At 33.0% G+C, this 23,955-nt stretch overlaps 1 protein-coding gene across 1 annotated transcript; it reads left to right on the top strand.

The window, feature by feature from the left end:
- The first annotated feature begins 1,422 nt into the window (after nucleotides 1-1,422).
- On the top strand, nucleotides 1,423-2,956 carry LOC103973309 (probable WRKY transcription factor 67). Its single transcript, XM_009387839.3, has 3 exons — nucleotides 1,423-1,788; nucleotides 1,897-1,992; nucleotides 2,176-2,956. The coding sequence occupies exons 1-3, from the start codon at nucleotides 1,523-1,525 to the stop codon at nucleotides 2,711-2,713; spliced, it is 900 nt and encodes a 299-aa protein (XP_009386114.2). The 5' UTR covers nucleotides 1,423-1,522; the 3' UTR covers nucleotides 2,714-2,956.
- Nucleotides 2,957-23,955: the final 20,999 nt, after the last annotated feature.

The raw sequence follows: 23,955 nt of genomic DNA, 5'->3' as shown, positions 1-23,955 counted from the left end.
AAATCTCTCTCAGATTTCTCAGTATCTTATTATGGTCGGTCAGAGCGATGATGTCGGACACATATTGAAGGCTCGTTTTGCAGTATGACTACTCATTTTAAAGGGACTCATCCTAAAAAAAAATATCCACCCAACGAAAATCTAATTCTCGGATCACGATTGTTCTTAGAAATTAGGTTAGGTCCGGTAATATGGATGGCTGACCAATTTTGATCCTAAAATTGCTACAGGAAAAATGCACAAACATGATAAATTCAATTCTCGAAACATGATAACTCTCATAAAATTGGATCGGATTGACTCGTCTCGATGATCAAATCTAACTCTCTCTCATTGCTACAGAGAAAATGCACATGTTCTTGCGTAATCTGCATTTTGTAGTATGAATCCACCACCTCTTTGTCAATCTGCTCTTCTAGATAAAGTCCAAGTCACAAACTGATGTCATCGATGGCGATCACTGTAACATTGACAGGGAAAAGGATAATGATGATAAAAGTTCGATAGGATCTGACATGTGAATTAGTTCGCTTTTGTCCACCATGACTTCTCAGTCTAATTATGTCCCGCTTCACATTGTTATGTCTGTCCTCAGCCAAAGCTAATTTTCTTCAGCACTGTTATGCAATTAATTTCCTTCTCATTCATCAATCTCTGCCTCCTCACTTGCAGATCCATTCATTACATGATGAATTTGAATTTGAATTTGATGATGATGATATATATATATATATATATATATATATATATATATATATATATATATATATATATGAAGCAAAATAACTTAAAATAATAAAAAAAATCATTAAATTAGTCATCCTAAATCAATTAAAATTTTATCTTGGTAAATATAAATTAATTTAATCATTAATAATATCTTTGACACTCCTCCATAATGTTAATATCTTTAATTATAATTTTGTCCCCTCAAAATAAAAAAATTCTCCGCTTGCACAGGTTGATCAATTTTTTTTTTGGAACATCGAAAATTTGTGATAGATTGAATTATTGAGAATGGTAATTGTCAAAATGTTTTCGATATCTCTCATCAGAAAATAAAAATTCATCATCCTCCATCTATTTGAATCAGCATTGCTTCTTTCTCATTTAGATAACAGTGGATCACTGATGATGACAGAATAGACCAAGCTGATGCTAAGCATCATAAGATCAGATCACATTCCAATTCATAGTCTAGATTTATCTTTAGTATTAGAAATCATCTTAATCCCATCTAGATTAGGTATTACATATTTATTAAAATCTCATCTTAACAATCCTAAAGTAATTAAATTTGACCGGAATCAACATTATATAAGACTTAAAACAAAGTCATTCGGATACTGCCAAAACTACAAGGAATTACGGTATCAGAACATTTCAACTTGTGGCACAAGCTTCCAATTAATCGACCGGAGCCATTCAAGGTAGACCAATCTATATCTATCCATGAAGAGATGCCAGCTCCTGAATCAAGGAAACCTTTGGTGGAGCAGAAGAGACGGATCAGAAACATCCTATGGAGAGTTCAGTACTCCTCGGCTCCGCGATCCGGGAGATGGAACGAGCGTCGGAGCTCACAACAAAGCTTCAGTCCCTTGTTGAGCTTGGCGACTGCAGTGACACGGCGAAGGAGTCGGCCGGGGTGCTCTCCGACGAGCTACTGCAAGCCTGCAATGCCACTCTCTCCGTGTTGAAGTCCCGGAGAACCAATGTCAGGATCAAGTCTGGAAGTCGAAACGTCGCTCCGCATGATGTTCTTATCCGAAGAGATTCAAGAAGAAAGTAAGTTCTTCTTACTGAGCAACCATACAAATGTATTTAAGAAACATTTCTAATGATTGAAAGGTGATTTCATATGCTCCCTTTTCCTTCTTTGTTTCCTATCAACAGCTACGTGCGACAAGAGGTAACAGCTGCACCTTTTAATGATGGACACCAATGGAGAAAATATGGGGAAAAGGCCATCGCTGGTTGCATCTTTCCGAGGTTTGTGGCATCAACTATCCAAATAATATATCCTGTAACTGAGACATGTGGGAATCATTCTATTAAACCTGTCGAAGCTAACTAATTAGGGGTATAGATATTATCTTCTTTATCTTTTTATTCTCGATCAATCAGCTGTATTTGGCATCCTACGTACAACCTTCACAGCTTGTTGTTCTACAGGGGCTACTACAGGTGCACCTACAGCAAGGATCAAAGATGTGAAGCGAAGAAGCTGGTGCAACAACAGGACTGTGGCGTCCCTTCCTTGTTTCTCGTCATCTACAAGGGAGAACACACATGCAAATCTATGGTGCTGCGTGGCTGCCAACCACTAGAACAGCTGCAACTGCAGGGCTGTCGAGAATACACCTGCAACCCTTCCTTCCCCTTGAAGCTTACAGCAACAGCAACTCCACCAGCTCACTCATTCTCGCTTCGATTTGATTCAGAAGATCGTTTCTCCGGCATGAATACTACGAAGAAAAGTGTCGATGAAGGAACCATTAGATGGCAGGGTGAGGAAACACTACAGTCAAGCTTGTCGGCTATAGTCACTTCATCAAGCAAGGTTGCATCGCCAGATCTAACGTTCCTTGAATCCATGGAAACACTACAGTCAAGCTTGTCGGCTGTTCATGACGTTGACGACGAAGGCTCACTAAGATCACTCGGTTTCGACATTGACTTGTTGCGATCTGATCTTGGTGACATACAATAATTCAAATTACTGCGATTTATCCTATAATTCTGCGATAAGTTAAGAGGTTATCATGAAAAAGAGACTTAGAGAGCGAGAGAGAGAGAGAGAGAGAGAGAGAGAGAGGGAGGGGGTCAAATTGCTATTCCAATATTTGTGATTTTGTTGTGTGAGAATTCTAGTGTTAAACTGAAGTTAAAGTTGGTATATTTTAGGTGGCAATTCATGACTATCATATTATTATTCTGATAAAATAAAATAGTACATCAGACTCCAAACATATCAGATTGAAACCATTAAACACCTAATTAGATGACAAACTATGGTAAGCAAATAGAAATTGCCAAATTATAAAAAGGAACCAAGATTTAACAAAAAGGAAGAAGAAGAAGAAGAAGAAGAAGAAGAAGAAGAAGAAGAACTCATCCATTTTTCTACTTCGGTGTGCTCTTTGCCTTATTGTTTACGTTTGTTACAAATTGATTTAACTATCTATTGCTTTTTCTTGCACTCTATGTTTAAATATCTTTTCGATACAAGCTTTATCGAATGAAAGTTTTTCAAATCGACGTTTTTAAGAAAGAACTAATTCAGCCCCCCTCTTAGTGTTGATTTCTATCCTAACAAAATGAAGATCGATAGTGAAAGTCGGTGGCCTCAAAATCGGGAGTGAACATAGGTTGCGATGACTAAACCATAATAAATTTCGTATGCATTTCCTTTTATGCTCTTCATTGCTATTGTTTACTAATTTAATTGCTTACTACACTTACTCATATTCTAAGTTAAATATATTTTCGATACTGATTTCATTGAATGAAATTTTGAATCATTTCTTTATTTCAAAAGTACTAATTCACCCCCTCCCCCTCTTAGTGCCTTTATGATCCTAACATATAGTGGATGCTTAAGGCATATGATCGAGATCCAATATATTTCTTAAAACTCACTAGTCAAATAGGAGGATATGTCACCTTCGGAGATAACAACAAAGAAAAAATTATTAGTAAAGAAAATATAGGTAATAAATCAAATCTTTTGATTAAAAATGTTTTATTAGTAGATGGTTTAAAACATAACTTATTAAGTATTAGTCAATTGTGTGATAAGGGATATAACATTAAATTTGAATCTAATACTTGTATTATAAAGATACCAAATAAAAATAAATCTATGATTATCTTAAGAAACGATAATATGTATACTATTGATTTTGATGATCTTCATTATGAAACTTATTTTTCAATTTTAAACGATGATGAATGACTTTAACATAAATGATTAAGTCATGCAAGTATGAAATTGATCACATAAATTGCAACTAAAGAACTTATAAGAGGAATAACATAGAATTAAATTTGTCAAATATAAAGTTTATAATTTATGCCGATTAGCTAGACAAATAAAGAGTAACTTTAAACATAAAAATCAAGTATCTCTAAACCGTTACAATTAATTCATATGAATTTATTTGGACCAATTGATATCACAAGTCTAAGAGATAGTAAATATGATTATTTTGATTATTGATGATTATAGTAGATATACTTAGACATACTTCTTGACACATAAAAATAATTATTTTAAATATTTTATAAAATTTTATAAATAAGTTTAAAATGAAAAAGACTTTATGTTTTTTTTATTCGTAGTGATCATGGTGAATTTAAAAATTATAAATTTTAAGAATTTTATAATTCAAATGGATACGACTATAATTTCTCTACTCTACAAAATTCATGACTAAATGGAGTTGTTGAGAGAAAAAAATAAGAGTTTATAAGAAATGGCAAGAACCATGCTTAATGAACAGAGCCTACCTAAATATTTTTGGGCTGAAGCCGTTAACATGACATGCCATGAACAGGATTTTCATAAGACCACTACTATCTAAAACTCCATATGAATTATGAAAAAATAAAAGACCCAATATTTTATATTTTAAAGTTTTTGGTTATAAATATTTTATTTTAAATGAAAAAGATACTTTAGAAAAATTTGATGTAAAATCCGATGAAGATATTTTTCTTGGATATTCCTTTGTTTCTAAAGCTTATGGAGTTTTCAATAAAAGAACTATAGTTATGGAGGAATCTATCCATGTTATTTTTAATAAGTCCCCTTAATTTAAGAAAAATAATTTTGATAATGATTTTAAATTTGATATATTGAATTTGAATGAAAAATCTCCTCTCCAAAATAACTTGGATACATCTACTTCCCAAAAATCCTTATCCAAGGAATGCAAGTATGTAGATGCATATCCTAAGGAGCTAATCATTGGAGATATATCAAAAGGTGTTCAAACTCATTCTTCATTTAAAAATTTTTATGCAAATATTATTATTTTTTATCTCAAATTGAACCTAAATGTATTAATGATGCTCACAAAAATGACACATGGATTTTTTTGCAATACATGAATAATTAAATCAATTTGAAAAAAATAAGGTTTAGATGCTTATTCCTAAAATGATAATCTTGTGATTGACACTAAAAGAGTCTTTAGGAATAAGCAAGATGAATAAGAAATCATGGTTCGAAACAAGGCTAGATTAGTAGCTAAAGATTATTGAATCTCATATTTTGATGATGAAATCAATTAGCAAAGTGTTTGATCTAATCTATATGTTGAGAAAAGTATGCAGGATTAATTACGATAGTAGTAAGGCATAAAGCAGATGTTGGGCCGAAGTCAAGATTGAGATATCATTGGGAGTTTGAGAGTTCATCGGAAGTCTGGACGTTCATCAGAAGTTCTGCCGGAATTGACCGAGAAGTCTAGGAGCTTGCCAAAGAAGCTTATTGGAACTAGCTAAGAAGATCGTTGTAAAGTCCAAGAGCTTGCTAGGAGTCCATTGGAACATTGTCGGAAGTTCGTCGGAAGCTCATCGGAAAAACAATTGATAGGACCAAGGCAACTTAGTTAATGTCTTAAATTATTATAGTTAGACCCTAAGTTGAGTTAGGATTGGGAGGTAATCTCACTAACTCAGTTAGAGGCCAATTGGGCCCTTAACAGGGCTGAATTGGGCTGGTTGAATAGCTCATTCAGCACTTGAAGTCAAGGTCGACGATGGCACCGCTAGGGCTGACGGTAGCACCGCCTGGTGACTCGGTCTCCTAGGTGGTCTGGGTGATGGTATCGCCTAAACTAGGTGGTGGTACCACCGGTATTTAATATTGCCAGTGGTGGTACCGTTGGTAGTTAATGCTGCCAGCGGTGATACCGCTCAATGTCAGTCTGCAAGCTATTGTACCGCCCAATAATGGCGGTGGTACCACCAGTACCCCGAAATCTAGGGATGTGACACTTATTGGCTCCAATTCTGAAGCCATTGGGGCCTATAAATACCCCACCCTTTTCTGCATAAAAGGACACAAAAGTATGAACATTATCTTAAGATTTTGGGGTGTTAAAAGTGTCCTCCTCCTCCCTTTCTAGTATTATGATCATCCAAGAGAGGTGTGAGGCTTGTAAGGGTTATCTCCTAAACTCGTGACAAGGAGAAAGCATTGTAAAAAGGTGGTTGGTCTTTGCCAATTGAAGGAACACTATTAGTAGACGTCGGTGACCTTGACGGAGGAGGAATCGGAAGTGGATGTAGGTCACACCGACCGAACCACTATAAATTTTGGTTTACATTTCTATTATTGTTATTTACTTACTTTGCAATTGCTTCACTTTCTCCTTACTTGGTTTTCACTACCCTTACGAACAAACACAATTTCAAGCAATCTTCCGAGATTGATTTTTTAACATACGAAGTTTCTTTTTAAACTGATGTTTTTTTATCTCCTGCACTAATTCACCCCCCCTCTTAGTACTGACTCGATCATAACAATTGATATCAGAGCTCAGTTACTCACGATTTGGTTTAAAACCTAAAAGAGATGGCTTTTATCGACAATCAAGAGGGTCATTCAATTACACGTCCACCCATATTCAATAAGACAGATTATATATATTAGAAGAATAGAATAAGGATCTTTCTAATTTCAATAGATTTTGAGTTATGGAACCTTGAGAAAAATGGCTTTCAAAAGTCTTTTCTTCCGATGAACACTTGGAATGAGTTGGAGAAGAAGACTTTCACTTTAAATGCCAAGATTATGAATGCATTATTTTATGCTTTAGATAAAAATGAGTTTAATCGAGTGTCTATTTGTGAAACGACTTTTGATATTTGGTACACACTCGAAATCACTCATAAAAGCACTAATAAAGTAAAAGAGTCAAAGATAAATCTTTTAGTTTATACTTATGAATTGTTTCGGATAAAGCCAAGTGAAACTATTATCGACATGTACACCTATTTTATGGATGTCGTCAATAGTTTAAAGGCTCTTGGCAAATATTTTTCGAACTTTGAACTTGTTAATAAAATCTTGAGATCCCTTCCAAAGAGTTGGGACCTTAAAGTAATGGTCATTCAAGAGGCTAAGGATTTAAATAACTTTCCTCTCGAAGAACTTATCGGGTCACTAATGACCTATGAGATGACTTACAATGCTCATGAAGAGCTTAAGAACAACCTTCCAAAGAATAGGAATGATGTAACACTAAGAACTCATGAAGACCACTTGAAAGAAAATTCAAGTGATGAGGACTATGATGATGACTTAGCACTCTTGACAAGGAAGTTCAAAAAATTCATAAAAATAAATAAATTTAAAAATGATACTAAAAATAAAATTGAACCCAAGAAAGAACAAGTTATATACTACGAATGCAAGAAGCCGGGACATTTCAAAAGCGAATGTCCACTAAGAACTCATGAAGACCACTTGAAAGAAAATTCAAGTGATGAGGACTATGATGATGACTTAGCACTCTTGACAAGGAAGTTCAAAAAATTCATAAAAATAAATAAATTTAAAAATGATACTAAAAATAAAATTGAACCCAAGAAAGAACAAGTTATATACTACGAATACAAGAAGCCGGGACATTTCAAAAGCGAATGTCCCCAAGTAAATAAGAAGTAACCAAAGAAGAAGAATACTCTTAAAGCCACTTGGGACGACTCAAGTGCATCTGAAGAAGAGGAGCCAACCAACACAGAGCAAGTTGCTCACTGTGCACTAATGGCTATTAAAGATGAGGTAAGCAGTTTATTAGATGCAAATTTATCTTTTAATGAATTACTAAGTGCTTTTCACGATTTATTTTATGAATATAAATTAGTTAGTAAAAAATATAAATTGTTGAAAAAAAAGCATGCTTCTCTTATTAGTGATTTTGATAGATTAAAAATTGAGCATGATGATAGATGAGAATTTACAACTACATGGAACCTTAGAAAAATTTAAAATAGGTATCAAATCCTTAAATATGATTCTTGCAAGTAAGAATCATGTTCATAGAAGAGATGGAATCGGCTTTGTGAGTAACACTCATACAAATCTAACTATCTTTGTTAAAGGCCCAACTTTACATGTTTTGCCCCGAAATAAATATAACTTTTGTTATAAATTTGGACATGTTACTTATCAATGTCCGTTTAAGATATGTAGTCCACATAAATTGATTTGAGTCCCTAAAGAAACCGTAAATAACTCTATATAAAATGATAAATTAAGTCGATCGATTTTTTAGGTACCCAAAGTCAAATGGGTACCTAAAAATCATTCTTTTTTGTAGAAGTGTTTACCATCACAAGCTAGGAGCAAAAGATAGTACCTTAATAGTGGATGCTTAAGGCACATGACCGGAGATCCATCTCAATTCTCTAAGCTCACTAGCCTAGATGAAGGGTATGTCACCTTCGGAGACAACAACAAGGGTAAAATCATTAACAAAGGAACCATAGGTAACAAATCTAACTTTTTGATTGAAGATGTATTGTTGGTCGATGGCTTAAAGCATAATCTTTTGAGCATTAGTCAATTGTGCGATAAAGGATACATCATTAGATTTGAATCCAATGCTTGCATTATTGAAAAACCACACAAAAATACATCTATGATTGTCCTAAAATAATATAATATATACACTATTGACATTGATGATCTTTGTAATGAAACGTGTTTTTCGGTTTTGAATAATAATGCTTGGCTTTAGCATAGAAGATTAGGTCATGCTAGCATGAAAATAATCTCTCAAATCTCATCTAAAGAACTTGTAAGAGGTATTCCTAACATCAAGTTCGTTAAAGACAATGTGTGTGATGCATGTTAACTAGGAAAACAAATAAAAAGTAGTTTCAAACCAAAGAATCAAATAAGCACCTCTAGACCATAGCAATTGATCCATATGAATTTATTTAAACCAATTGATACATCAAGCCTAAGAGGTAGCAAATACGCCTTTATAATTGTGGACGATTATAGTAGATACACTTGGACATACTTCTAGGCACACAAAAGTGATTGCTTTAGGTATTTTTCTAAGTTTTGTAAACTTGTTCAAAATGAAAAAGACTTTATGATTTCATCAATTTGGAGTGATCACGATGGCAAATTTCAAAACCGTGATTTCTAAAATTTTTGTGAATCAAATTGATACAACCATAATTTCTCTACTCCGAGAAATCCTCAACAAAATGGAGTAATAGAAATAAAAAATAGAAATTTATAAGAAATGACAAGAACCATGTTAAACGAACATAGCCTACCCAAATATTTTTGGGTCGAAGCCATTAATACGACATGCTATATTAAGAATAGGGTTCTAGTAAGGCCATTACTTTTCAAAACTCCTTATGGATTGTGGAATAATAAAAAGCCCAATGTTTCATATTTTAAAGTTTTTTATTGTAAATGTTTTATCTTGAATGAAAAAGATGCCTTAGGAATGTTTGATGCAAAATTCGATGAAGAAATTTTTCTTGGCTATTCTTCTATTTCTAAAGAATTTTGTATCTTTAACAAAAGAACTTTGGTTATAGGATAACATAATGAAGTTTCCAAACTTAAAAAAAATGAGATTGATGATGATCTTAATTTTGATGCTTTGAATTTAAATGAACCCTCTCCTCAAACTAGTAATTTGGATATATCTTCTTCCGAAACATCCTTATCCAAAAAATGAAAGTATGTAGATACTCATTCTAAGGAGCTAATAATAGGAGATACATCAAAAGAGGTTCAAACTCATTCTTCTTTTAAAAAATTTTATGTCAACGTCACTTTTTTTTCTCAAATTGAACCTAAATGCATTGACGAGGGCTTGAAAGATGATTCATGGGTTATCGCAATACAAGAAGAGTTGAACCAATTTGAGAGAAACGAGGTGTGGAAACTTATTCCTAGGCCAAATGACTATTTAGTTATTAGTACTAAATGGGTCTTTCGAAACAAGCAAGATGAATTTGGTATCGTGGTTAGAAATAAGGCTAGATTAGTAGCTAAGGGTTTTAACCAAAAAGAAGGTATCGATTATGATGAAACCTTCACTCCTGTGGCAAGTTTAGAAGCCATAAGGATGCTCCTTGCCTATGCTAGTAATAATAATTTTAAATTATTTCAAATGGATATCAAAAGTACATTTCTTAATGACTTTATTTTCGAAAAAGTTTATGTTGAACAGCCTTCTGGATTTGAGAATGATAATTTTCTGAATCATGTGTTTAGATTGACTAAAGCTCTCTATGGATTAAAAAAAGCCCCAAGGGCTTGATATGAGAGACTTAACTCCTTTCTTATCCAAAATAATTTCTCAAACGGTAAAGTCGATACTACATTATTTATTAAAAATTTTAAAAATAACTTTATTATTGTTTAAATTTATGTTAATGATATTATTTTTGGTTCTACAAATGAATCTTTATGCGAATCATTTGCCAAAAGTATGAGCCTAGAGTTTGAAATAAGTTTAATGGGGGAACTAACTTTCTTTTTAGGTTTACAAATCAAATAATTTAGTGATGGTATTTTTCTTAGTCAAACAAAATATGTATTAGACTTGCTAAAACGGTTTAATATCGAAAGTTCAAAGGTTATCGATACTCCTATGAGTACCTCCAATAAGTTAGATATTGACGAAAGTAGAGAAAGCTTTGATAAAAAAGATTATAGGGGTATGATAGGTAGTTTACTATACCTCATCGCAACTAGACCAAACATCATGTTTATCATAGGACTTTATGATAGGTTTCAATCTAATTCTAAGCTATCTCATCTTAAAGCAGTTAAAAGAATTCTTAGATATCTTAAAGGAACTACTAATATAGGATTATGGTATCCAAAATCTAAAAACTTTGACCTAATTGCTTATGCTAATGCAGATTTTGCTAGATGTAGAATAGATAGAAAAAACATATCCAAAACATGTCAATTTTTAGGTCATACACTTATCTCTTGGTCTTCCAAGAAACAAAATTCAGTTGTACTATCTACAATCGAAGCTAAATTCATAACGGTGAGTGCATGTTGTGCACAAGTTGTATGGATGAAAAATATATTAGAAGATTCTAAGACTCAGCTTAAAAATATTCTCATAAAATGTGATAACATTAGTGCAATATGTTTAACAAAAAATCCTATTCAACACTCTAAACCAAACATATTGACATTATGCATCATTTCATAAGATCATGTTAATAACCATGACATATCTTTAGAGTTTATTGATATGAAATATCAATTAGCTGATATCTTTATAAAACTTTTAAATGAAGAACAATTTTATTTTATTAGAGGAGAGTTAGGAATATTAAATTATACGAATGCATGAATTTGATATATATCTTTTCCGAACTTTCTCGATTTTTTTAAAGGCTTTCATGAAATTATTTTATTTTGTATCTAAGACCTTTATGAAATCTGAAATATCAATTTACTTAGTATCAAATTTATTTCACACCCTTGCTCTGTCACTTAATAATTCTTGATACACTTAATCACTTCACTCATAGAATTTATTAATAAATACATCTCTCACGTATTTCACTCTTGTAAATTTTTAATGAGAAACGGATTTGATATATAAAGTTTTATTCATGAATTTCTTTTTCATGTGATGTGATGCTCCTCTCCCATGAATTCTTCCTTATTCTTCTCGTGAAAGATGAATTTTATGAATTCCAATGGATATCTTGATCCTTCAAAGATGAATTTGAGTGTGTGATGATAACTTGCAAGAATGGCGATTTGATTTCACATAGATATCTTGATTCTTTTCTTGAATCCATTATCTTTGTTAAAATTGAAATATGATTTAGTGAAACTCATTTATTGTTTTAAATTTGACTTGATTCAAATCATTTCATGTATTTGGTTCTTAATGGATTCTTTCCTCTTCTTCTTATTTTTATGACAAAAAGAAAAAAGAAAATTACACATCTAAAAGAAGAACAAAAAAGCCATTGAGTAAAAATATTAGTTTATCCAAAAAGGTTATCATGCAAAGTTTTTGCTTACCTTCCTTTATGATTTAGATAAATTGGTATGAAACTTGCTTAATTTTGTTTACCACACTTGCATTGTTGAATGGTTCTCCTTTTTGTTGATGACAAAGGGGGAGAAATGATACCAAAATATGGTAAATTGATAACAAATTGGCATTGTAAATGTATGCAATGTATCTTATCGTAAATGTTTATATCTTATCATAAATACTTGTATGTTTTACGAATACTTGAAATATAATTGGAATCGTCAAATATATCGTAACACATCGCAAATGCTTAAAACATATCAAAATGTATTTCATATGCATTGTAGATACTTGAAATGTTTCATGAATGCTTGATAATTGTCTATCATTATGAGAAGGCAACATGAGCTTAACTTACTATTTATAAATGATATCATGCCTCGGAATGATGAATTGATATCTTTTATCAAGAATTGTCATCTTGCTAAATTTCATATTTGAAATTTGTATCATACTTGAAAATGATGATTATCTATCATCATTGGACTTGAAAATGGATGTCAAGCCTTGACATCATTTCTTTATAAATACGTGATATCGTATTTTGAATTGGTAAATGATGATAAGTATTATGATGTGCATGTTGATAAGTTTAAATGAATATAACTTATTGGTTTGATGCTTGAATTCAAATGCCTTGAATTTAAAAGTATCTTTTCTCAAGTATGGCATATAGATAGGGGGAGTTAAGGTTAACTCCGTCATCAATTGATTGTCATCATAAAAAAGGGAGAGATTATTGAATCTCATATTTTGATAAAGAAATCAATTGGTAAAGTATTTGATCTAATATATATGTTGAGAAAAATGTGCAAGATTAACTACGATAGTAGTAAGGCATAAAGTAGATATTGGGCCGGAGTCAAGATCGAGATTTTGTTAGGAGTTCGAGAGTTCGACGGAAGTCTGAATATTCATCGGAAGTTCTACCGGAATTGACCGAGAAGTCCAGGAGCTTGCCAAAGAATCTCATCAGAACTCGTCAAGAAGATCGTTGTAAAGTCCAAGAGCTTGCCAAGAGTCCGCTGGAACATTGCCGAGAGATTATCGGAAGTTCACTAGAAGATCGCCGGAAGAACAATTGACATACCAGAGCAAGACTGCCTAGTTAATGTCTTAAATTATCGCAATTAGACCCTAAGTTGGTTAGAATTGGGAGGTAATCCCACTAACTCAATTAGGAGTCAACTAGGCCCTTAACAGGGTTGAAGTGGGCCAGTTGAATAGCCCATTCAGCACCTGAAGTCAAGGCCGATGGTAGCACTGTTAGGTGATTTGGTCTCCCAAGTAGTCTGGGCGGTAGTACCATCGGCAGTTATGCTGCGAGCAGTGGTACCACCCCTATCAAGCGGTGGTACCACCTAATGTCAATCTGCAAGTGGTAGTATTGCCCAATAATGGTGGTGGTATATCCAGTATCCCGAAATCTGGAGATGTGACATATTTTAGCTCCAATTCTAAAGTCATTAGGGCCTATAAATACCCCACCATTTTCTACATAAAAGGGCATGAAAGTATGAATAATATCTTGAGATTTTGGGGTGTTAAAAGTTTTGTAAAAGTGAAAAGAGTCCTCCTCCTCCCTTTCTAGTATTGTGATCATTCAAGAGAGGTGTAAGGCTTATAAGGGTTATCTCCTAAACCTATGAAAAGGAGAAAGCACTGTAAAGAGGTGGTTGGTCTTCGCCTATTAAAGGAAGACCATTAGTGGATGCTGGTGATTTTGACGGAGAAAGAATCAAAAGTGGATGTAGGTAACACCGACTGAACCACTATAAATTCTGATTTGCATTTCTATTATTATCATTTACATACTTTGCAATTGGTTCACTTTCTTCTTACTTGGCTTTCACTACCCTTACGAACAAACACGCTTTCAAGCAATCTTCCGAGATCAATTTTTTAACGTACGAAGTTTCTTTTTAAACTGACATTTTTTATCCGCTACACTAATTCAGCCCCCCTCTTAATGCTGACTTGATCATAACAAAGATTTCAACCAAGAAGAATGTTTAAACTCTAAAGAAACCCTTGCTCATTTGGCAAGACTTGAAGCCATAAAGATTCTCATTGCCTATGCATATTTTAAAATTTTTAAGTTATTTCAAATGGATGTCAAAAGTATTTTTCTTAATGGTTTTATTTCTGAAGAAGTTTATGTTGAGCAACCGCACAGATTTGATAATGTTATTTTTCTAAACCATATTTATAAGTTATCTAATGCTCTCTATGTGTTGAAGCAAGCCATAGGGCTTGGTATGAGAGGTTTAGTTCTTTTCTTATTCAAAATAATTTTTCAAAAAGCAAGGTCGATACCACACTACTTATTAAATATTTTAAAAATATTTTTTTTATTATTCAAATTTATATTGATGATATTATTTTTGGTTTGAAATGAGTTTAACAGGTGAATTGATATTTTTCTTAGGATGTAAATTAAGTAACTAAGTGATGAAACTTTTATTAGTCAAACTAATTATACTTTAGATCTACTAAAACGGATTCACTTGAATAGTGCTAAGGTCATTAACACAACGATGAGTATTTCTACCAAATTAGATATGGACAACGAAGGAGAATGCCTTGATCAAAAGACTTAAAAGGGTATGAAAGATAGTTTATTATATTTTATTATAACTTGACATGGTATAATGTTTAGTGTTAGGTTTTGTACAAGATTTCAATACAATCCTAAACAATCTCTTATAAAGCAGTTAAAATTATTTTTAGATACTTAAAAAAAACTCTTAATCTAGGATTATGATATTCAAAATCTAAAAATTTTAATTTAATTATATATGCTGATGCTGACTTTGTAGGATATAGAATAAATAGAAAAGTACCTCTGTAACATATTAGTTTTTAGGTCATGCACTTATTTCTTAGTCTTCTAAGAAATAAAATTTTGTTGCATTATCTACAATCGAGGTTGAATATGTAGCGATAAGTGCATGTTGTGCACAAGTAATTTGGATGAAGAATACCTTGGATGATTATGGACTTTACCTGAAAAATATCCCTATAAAATAACTTGCATATAATTTGTTTAACAAAGAATGCTATTCAACAACTCTAGGAGTAAAAACATTGATATTATATATCATTTTATTAGGGATCATGTTAATCATCATGATATATCTTTAGATTTTATTAACACAAAATATCAATTAGTAGATATTTTTACTAAACCATTGAATAAGGAATAATTCAATTTTATTAGAAGAGAATTTAGGTATGTTGAATCTTTCAAATGCATGAATTCTTCTCATATGATTTTTCTTTTGGAGAGATTCATTCAAATGGATCATTATCTTGATTTCTCATTGTTTATGTATTCATGACTTGTATACCCTATCATCAAATTGATCTCTCATGACTTGAATTTATTTTTTATATTAATATCCATATGTGATATCAAAATAGTTGTACAATTGACACATTGAATTAAATGAAGAGAAATAGCTTCATGAATCTATAATATCTTTATATTCTTTTTGATGATGACAAAAGGGGAGAGAGAAGTAATAGCTTGCATATTTAGTACATTTCACAGAGAAGTAAAAACTTGCACATTTCTCCTTTTTGTTATTGACAAAGGAGGAGAAGTTGATTGTACTCTTTGATGACATTAAAAAATTATGTTGTTTTAACTTATGATGATGATGTTTTATGCAATGATTATTTTGACATGTTAACTAAAATGATGCAAGTCACTATGATTTATAATTGAAATTGTTTCAACTTAAATTTAAAAACTAGCATGAAAAGGTTATCATTCTTTTTTGAATTCGAGTTTGTTATATTTCAAAATAGCATATAGACAAGAGGAGCCTGGTTAAAGCTCTCTCATCAATTGGTTGTTATTACCAAAAAGGGAGAGATTATTAAATCTTGAATTTTGATGATAAAATTAGTTGATGAGTTTATGGACTAATAAGCATTTGAGATAAGTAACGTAGGAGAAACTTCGATCATGGAAAGACAAATCATTGAAGTAGGAGAATCAGACATTGGGCTGGAGAGTATCATGTCTTGGGCATCGGGCTAGAAGGATCGGGCATTACGCTAAGAAGATCGAATATTGTGGGAGGTCAATATGTTGATGGATCGAGCAATATGCTGAAAGAAAGGATGATGTGCCGAAGGTTCGGATGAAGTGTCAGATAAACAGATGATATGCTGGACAACGTAGGCTTTATGATTGTAATTGTTAAGTCTTGATCGAAGTCATTTAGAGTCTAATTGAATTTTTTTTAGGCCGTAACCATGCCAATTTGATTAAGAGCTTATGGGCCTAAAACAGGACTAAATTGGGCCTATTGAAAGGCAAATTCAGTAACCTAGAGTTGGGTTGGACGGTAGTATCACTTAGGCAAGTTGTGGTACCGCCAAAGCCTGGGCTCTCAAGCTGTCAAGCGGTGGTACTACCTAGGTAAATGGTGGCACCCCTCAGGCAGGCGATGGTATTACTAGACTATTAAGTGGTAGTACCACCCAAGTAGGTAGTAGTACTACTAAAGCCATGATTCCCAAGCTCTGTCAAGTGGTAGTACCGCTCATCATAAGCGATAGTACCGCTAGTACCATAAAAACCTAGGGATTTAAATTTTTGGCTCTATTTTTGAAATCATTTGGGGTCTATAAATACCTCACTCATGCTTGCTTGACAAAGTAAGAAAAAAACATGAAAACTTATGATTTTAAGTGTATAAACTCTCTTGAAAAGTGTTAAGTCTCTTCCTCCTTGAATTTAGAAGTTATTCTAAGGGAGATGTAAGGTCTTCTTGTAAAAGAGAGATGTGAAGTTCTCTTCTAAGCTTGTCAAAAGGAAAAAGAGTTATAACTTGATCTTTGCCTATTAAAAATAAGATCATTAATGAAAATCGATAGACGTAGGTCGGGACGACCAAACTACTATAAATTTGGTTTATATTTCTTTTATGTTTTTTCTTGTTATTACCAACTCACTACCCTTACTCATATTTTAAGTTAAATACATTTGTAATACATTTTTTTAATATTTTTTATAATTTTTTCACATTTTGCATGAGAGACATATAAAAGTATGATACCTTTATCTTGATAATATTCTTCTTAGGACAAAATGAGTTTGGTAGTTATATATATATTTTATTATCTTTTTCTTCTCTCTTTTGGATTCCTTTATTTGATTTAATGTGAAACTCTTATTGTGGTGTTGGAAGGACTTGGGTTAACTAAGGGTAGACAAATTCGATGATCATGATTGACATATTGATGAAGAACTCTCCTTTTAATTGGCCTATGATGAATGCCATTTGAAATATTATATTCTTACTTAGAAATTTATAGAGATTAAGTTTTTGTATGTGTTGAGAGATGACAATCAAGCAGCAAACTGGTTGGTTCTTTATGCAAGAAAGAGCAAATTGTCTGATTTTGGTTCACTATAAAGCCAACACTCATAGTTGTAATCCTTTTGTCCTAATATATTTTTTTGAATCTTTTCTTGTAAAAAATGGTAATACTTTTAGTATTTAATAAATCATAAAACTGTTTTAAAATTCCTATATATTTGATCATAGATTTAGGATGTATATGGAAACATATTTGAAATGTGCATTGCACATTTCAAATTTGAATTAATGTTTGATATTTTTTTAAAATCACATTTAACTTGGATTCTACCTCAGGATAGAATTAACATTTTAGTATTTACGGGATACTAATATAATTTTTAAAATCTTAAAATAAATTATATTATCTAAAATCACAAGATTACCTACATGATTTAGTGAAAAATCAATATGATTTTTATCTTTTATAAGGTGAAATTTTATTTATTTATTTTAAATATTATTTTATATTTATTTATGTGATTATATTTTTATTTATTATATATTTGAATAGTATGAAATCTTGTATGATTACTTACATTTATTTATTTAAATAAAAATAAATATTCACCCTAGAATAAATATTAAAAATATTGATAGGATAAATTGGTCATATAATATTTAATAAAATTTTAAAATATAATATTATCAAATAATACTTATGTCAATGCACATTTAAGATATAGATTTTATATATTATTTCACCAAACAGTCAAAATATACTGTAATAATAAAATCACTCAAGCTCCTTTTTCTAAACACATGTTAAAAATATAAATATATTTCTAAATGCAATCTTAATCACCCTAAATTTACAAAATCTGATAAGAAACCCAGAAATGACTAATTATGACAACATGATAATATTTTTTTGCTTTCTCTAAATACGATAATGCTACTCATATTCTTCTTCTAGTTTTTTCAATTATGTTGCAGAAAATATAGCTATTTCATAATTTCCTCTAAGATTATTCAAGATACTTGTTTTCTATCTTCACTTAAAATATCTATGCAAAAAAAAAGGGTTCCATTTTTTATTATAGTGTTCTCTTATCTAATTGTAGTGCTCTCTTATCTTCTCCTTTGTCAGACAAAAAAAAATATATATATATATTTTATACCCCTCTCTTGTTGTGAGCTACTTCCCAATGGTTCGATCATCGTGACCTATGTCCACTCTCGATTCCTCTTCTATCGAGGCCATCAGCTTCCATTAATAATCTTTTTTTAATGGGTGAAGATCAACTATCCTCTTACAATACTTTTTTCCATTTGATAGGCTCAGGTGAGAACCTTTACAATCTCTTTTTATAAGGTAACTCTCACATACCTCTCTTAAATCAACTTCTAAGCTCAAGGAGAAGGAAACTTAATGTTTTGGCATCGTTTTCTTAGTTTTTTCTTAAGAATTCTTGCTTCTTTGTTTGTGCTCAAATGCGGCATTTATAGGCCCCAAATGATTTCAAAAATAGACCCAAAAATTTAAATTTTTAGGTCCTTCGGGTATGAGCAATACCACCGTCTGCACTGGACAGTACCACTGCCTCCCAATATGACACTAGATGGTACCACCGTCGAGTCTAGCAGTACCATCGCTTGACATACTGACATTGGACGGTACCTGCTAGTCATAGGTGCCCAGCAAGCCAATCACGTGAGTGATGGCAGATGTGACTTGATACAGAATCTTTTTTCTTATTATATTTTGGTATATATCACTTTATAACTATTGCATATATGCATATATATATTGTGATGTCCTTGGATTTGTGCAATGGGAATCGGATCGTGATGAGATCATGATAATGAGATCGATTCACCTTTAAACATAGATCCTAAATAATCTTGGTCATAGGTTACTCGAGAGGGACATCGTGATAACCGGACAGACTGGTGTATTGTATACCCGTCTATATGATGGATGCAGCTGGTCTCATAGCTACTCGTGTAGGGACACTAGGGATATGGTACAAGTGCTCATTGGAGAATTAGTTCACTGATTGATCCGCTTATGGAATGCTGGATGGTTGATGATGCCTTATTGTCAGACAATGATTCCGTAGTCCTAGTGGTGTATCTGGTCCTTAGACTTAAGACACCAAGGATGTCCTGTATGAGTGCTCCACTCTTTGATACCAGACTTATAGGTTTAGCTATCCCAGATCTAGTACAGTTGGTCATTGGGAGTGATAGTCGACCTTACGAGGGCTATTGAGTGTCAATAGAGGATTATCCACTCTCGGCGTCATAAGAGGAATATCCCATGTGTTCTTGCTCAGACAAATCCTTGGCCAGGGTCATTCGGGTTGAGAGAGAAAGAGTTCTCTGGGAGAATTCGATTAGAGCGAGACTCGACTAGAAATCGTATGGGTCTGACAACACCATACTCGATATACAGTCTCTGAGATATTAGATGGATGAGGGACTATAGGTACACGGTAACTGAGGACAGGCAAGTCCAATGGATTGGATTCCCCTGTATCGTTTGGGGGCTACGGCGTAGTGGCCTAATACGTCCGTAGTTGATGAGTCGAGTGAATTATTACAGAGATGATAATTTACTGAGTTAGAAGGAGTTCTAACAGGTATGACTCATGGACAGCTCGATATTGGGCCTAGAGGGTCACACACATATGGTAGGCATTGCGATGAGTAGAGGTTCGGATATGAGATATCCAATGGAGCCCTTATCTTATTGGATATCCAATAAGCCCTTGAATTATTAGATCCCATGGACGAGATCCAATAAGAGCCCATGAGAGATTATTGGATAGATATCCACTAATCTAAAAGGCTTGGGTTGTTGGATGCAGATTCAATACCCACTAGGGGAGGATCCATTAGGGTTTGACAAGGGACCTCTATAAATATGAGGGATTCAGAGCCTCAAAGGCTAGAGCCTTTGCTTGCCTCCCCTATTCTCCTCCCCCTCTCCACCTCAGAGCAGGCTTGGAGTTTTGAGGAGTGTCGTCGCAGCCCTGCTATGTGGATCACTGCTAGAGAGGAGGACGCTTGACCTCCTTCACCCTCTCCTAAATATCTGCAATGAAGCAGGGATATACGATCTCCCTAGGTAACACAATCTACTCTATACGCAGTTTTAAGTTTCACGGATTTTGCGCACCAATCTTCACACAACGACGAACATCTCTTTGAGAATCAGGGATTTTATTTTCTTGTTCTTCCATTGCCCATGTGATGTCGCCCCCAAGATTTCCCAACAGTACCACCACCTAATACCCTGGAAAAGTGTGCTTTTGACTTTTCCAACTCATAGGCAGTTCCACTACTAGTTTGGCGGTGCCATTGCTTGACCCAACTTTTGGGTCACTGAATAGGACTCTTAATGAGCCCAAATCAATCCCAATTTAGGCCCAATTGGCCCACACTTGAGTTAGCATGAGTACACCAAAAACTAACTCAATTAGCCCCCTAAACTACTTTGATCTAGGCAAATGATTACAAAGCATGAATCCTTTGTCTAGCATGTCGTTGGTTTATCTAGTGCTTCATCCGATCCTTCAATGCATCGTCCTCTCCTTCGGTATATTGCCCAATCGGCATGTTGACCTTCCGCAATATTCGATCTCCTTGGCACAATGTCCGATCCCTCGGCCCGATACCTAAACTCATGGCACAAAGTCCTTCTGCTAGCACATCGACCGATCATCCGGCCCAACATCCAATCTTCTGACATATTCACTTTGGCCCAATATCCGATTCTTCCTTCTTCAATTGATTTGCCTTTTCTTATTGAAGATTGTCCTACATCACTCAAACATACATTATCATAACTTCATTAATTGATTTCATCATCAAATTTCGAATTCAACAATCTCTCACTTTTTGATGATGACAACCAATTGATGATAGAGTTTAAACTAAACTCCCCCTATCAATATGCCATATTGAATTAAAGCATTATTCAAATAAATGATATCCTCTGAATTCAATGTCAAAATAATTTTAATGATTTTGCAAAGGTTATATGCAACGTATCATAGTTAAACTATCATTGCTTGCATCATGATATCAATTCATGAGCTAAAACATCATTGCATGTATAATTTCAAATAATTTCAAAATGATAAAGTACATCAACCATGCATGATCATCATAACTTTTCCCCCTTTGTCATCAATAAAAAAGGAGAAAAGTGCAACTAACAACTTTTACATCATTTTAAAACATGTAAGTAAGTTTTTGAGATGTGAAAGTTAGCAAAAATTTTGCTTGAGATGTGCAAGATAGAAATTTTTGCTTCTTCTTAAGATGGGCAAGCTGAACCTTTTGCTTCTTGAGATGAGCAAATCTAAAGATAGGCAAAATAGCACTTTTTGCTTCTCTTTTGAGATATGCAAGCTAGCAAGTTTTGCCTTTCTTTGAAATGTTCAAGCTAGCAATCCTTTCTCCCCTTTTGTCATTATCAAAATAAAGGGAAGAATACAATGTTGTAATTCTTTTCCCTTTACATAAATTTCAAATTATGACAAAAAAGATAAATTTAAATCAAGAGTGATGAGATATACAATTCATGAATACAAGGGAGTATTATACAAAAAAACTCAAGTCATAAACCTTAAAAAGTTAAGTGACATATCATGGTTAAGTTGGATAAATGTCCTCTTTAATAAACAACAAAAGAATCATAGGAGAACAAATAATGAAATATCTTGATTCATAAAAAAATCTCAAGTTATAATTCCCAAAAATTCAAAAATAAATAATAATTCACTTGGATAATTCTCTTTAATAAAATGAAAGAATCATAGTGAATGATATAAAAATCTCAAGGTCTGTTGGGATTAAGAGTGGCACTAAGAGGGGGGGTGAGTTAGCATAGCGGAAAACTTTTTTGATTTCAAAAGTCTTTGTTTCGATTAAAACCGATTCTGACGAAAATGGTTTCGACTCAATCCGTTTCAGAGAGAATTTGAACTTGAATTTGGGAAATAAGTTAGTGGGATTATTTCTCAATCCGAACATAATTTATGATCTAGCTATGATAATTAAGACTTAATTATAACACTTCTTATTCTGGTGCATCAATTGCTCTTCCAACGAGTTTCCGGCGAACATCCAACGAACTTTCAGCAATACTCCGGCAGACTCCCAACAAGCTCCTGGACTTTATAACGATCTTCTTGGCAAGTTCCGATGAGCTTCTTTGGCAAGCTCTTGGACTTCTCAGTTGGTTCCAACAGAACTTTCGACGAACGTCCAATCTTCCGATGAACTCTTGAACTTCCAATGAGATCTTGATCTTAACTCCGGCACAACACCTGCTTTATATCTTATTGCTATCGTAGTTAATCCTACACACTTTTCTCAATATATAGATTAGATCAAACAATTTACAATTGACTTCATCATCAAAATCCGAGATTCAACAATCTCCCCCTTTTTTATGATGACAATCAATTGATGACGGAGTTAACCTTAACTCCCCCTATCTATATGCCATACTTGAGAAAAAAAAATTCTTGAATTCAAAGCCTTTGAATTCAAGAAACAAACTGATAAGATAAGTTCACTAAACTTATCAACATGCACATCATGATTCCTATCATGTTTGATGTCAAAATGATATTTCAAAATGATGTCAAGGCATGACATCCATTTTCAAGTATGATATTTCAAATATGAAAGATGACAAAGATAGCAATTCACCATTCTATAGAAAGATATCAATTATAAAATAGCAAGTTAAGCTCTAGATATCTTATCATAATGAAAGAAATTTATCAAACAAGTAAGCTCTAGATATCTTATCATAATGAAGGAATTTTATCAAGCAAGCATTTCAAGTATATATGATGAAATATATTACATACATTTATCATCAATTTACCTTATTTTAGTATTATTTCTCCTCCTTTATCATAACAAAAAGGAGAACAATTCAACATTAAAGTGATATATTCCATCAACTTCTCCCCCTTTGTCATCATAATTTTGCATGAAGAAGAGGAAAGAAGGTAAGGAGGGAATCCATTAAGAACTAAATTTGTGAAATGATTTGAATTAAGTCAAAAACGATAAGTAAGTTTTCGTTAAAACATGCTTTCATTTTGACAAAGAGAGGGATTTATGAAAAGGATCGAGATATCCATATGAAATCAAACTCCCAATCTTGCAAATAATTATCACACATGAAAATTCATCTTTCATGAGAAGAATAAAGAATAATTCATGGGAGAGGAGTATCACATGAAGGAGAAATTCACGAATAAAACTTCATAGTGAGAAGATCATTACATCAAATCCATTCCTCATTAAAAATTCATAAGAGTGAAATCCGTGAGAGATACATTTGTCAATGACTTCCATGTATCAAACATCAAGATATTTAAATACATAATCACTTTATGCCTGATAAAATATTTTGGCATAGCCTTTCATCACTCTTTGCATGAAATATCATTATTATTACATTGTAGCATTCAAAAGTTCACAATATTAAGAATCCGATAATGCATCATTTGCATGATAAAGAGATCACAACATCA

This window comes from Musa acuminata, chromosome BXJ3-1 (genome assembly GCF_036884655.1).
Source record: "Musa acuminata AAA Group cultivar baxijiao chromosome BXJ3-1, Cavendish_Baxijiao_AAA, whole genome shotgun sequence".
In the NCBI taxonomy this organism is placed as follows: Eukaryota; Viridiplantae; Streptophyta; class Magnoliopsida; order Zingiberales; family Musaceae; genus Musa; species Musa acuminata.
This window is presented reverse-complemented; position numbering and strand designations above follow the sequence as displayed.

Bases quoted from the DNA above. Each gene is read 5' to 3' on its own strand.
- LOC103973309 (XM_009387839.3), top strand. From the start codon at position 1,523: ATGGAGAGTTCAGTACTCCTCGGCTCCGCGATCCGGGAGATGGAACGA. The intron at 1,789-1,896 runs GTAAGTTCTTCT...TCCTATCAACAG, and splicing joins CGAAGAGATTCAAGAAGAAA to CTACGTGCGACAAGAGGTAA. The intron at 1,993-2,175 runs GTTTGTGGCATC...GTTGTTCTACAG, and splicing joins GCTGGTTGCATCTTTCCGAG to GGGCTACTACAGGTGCACCT.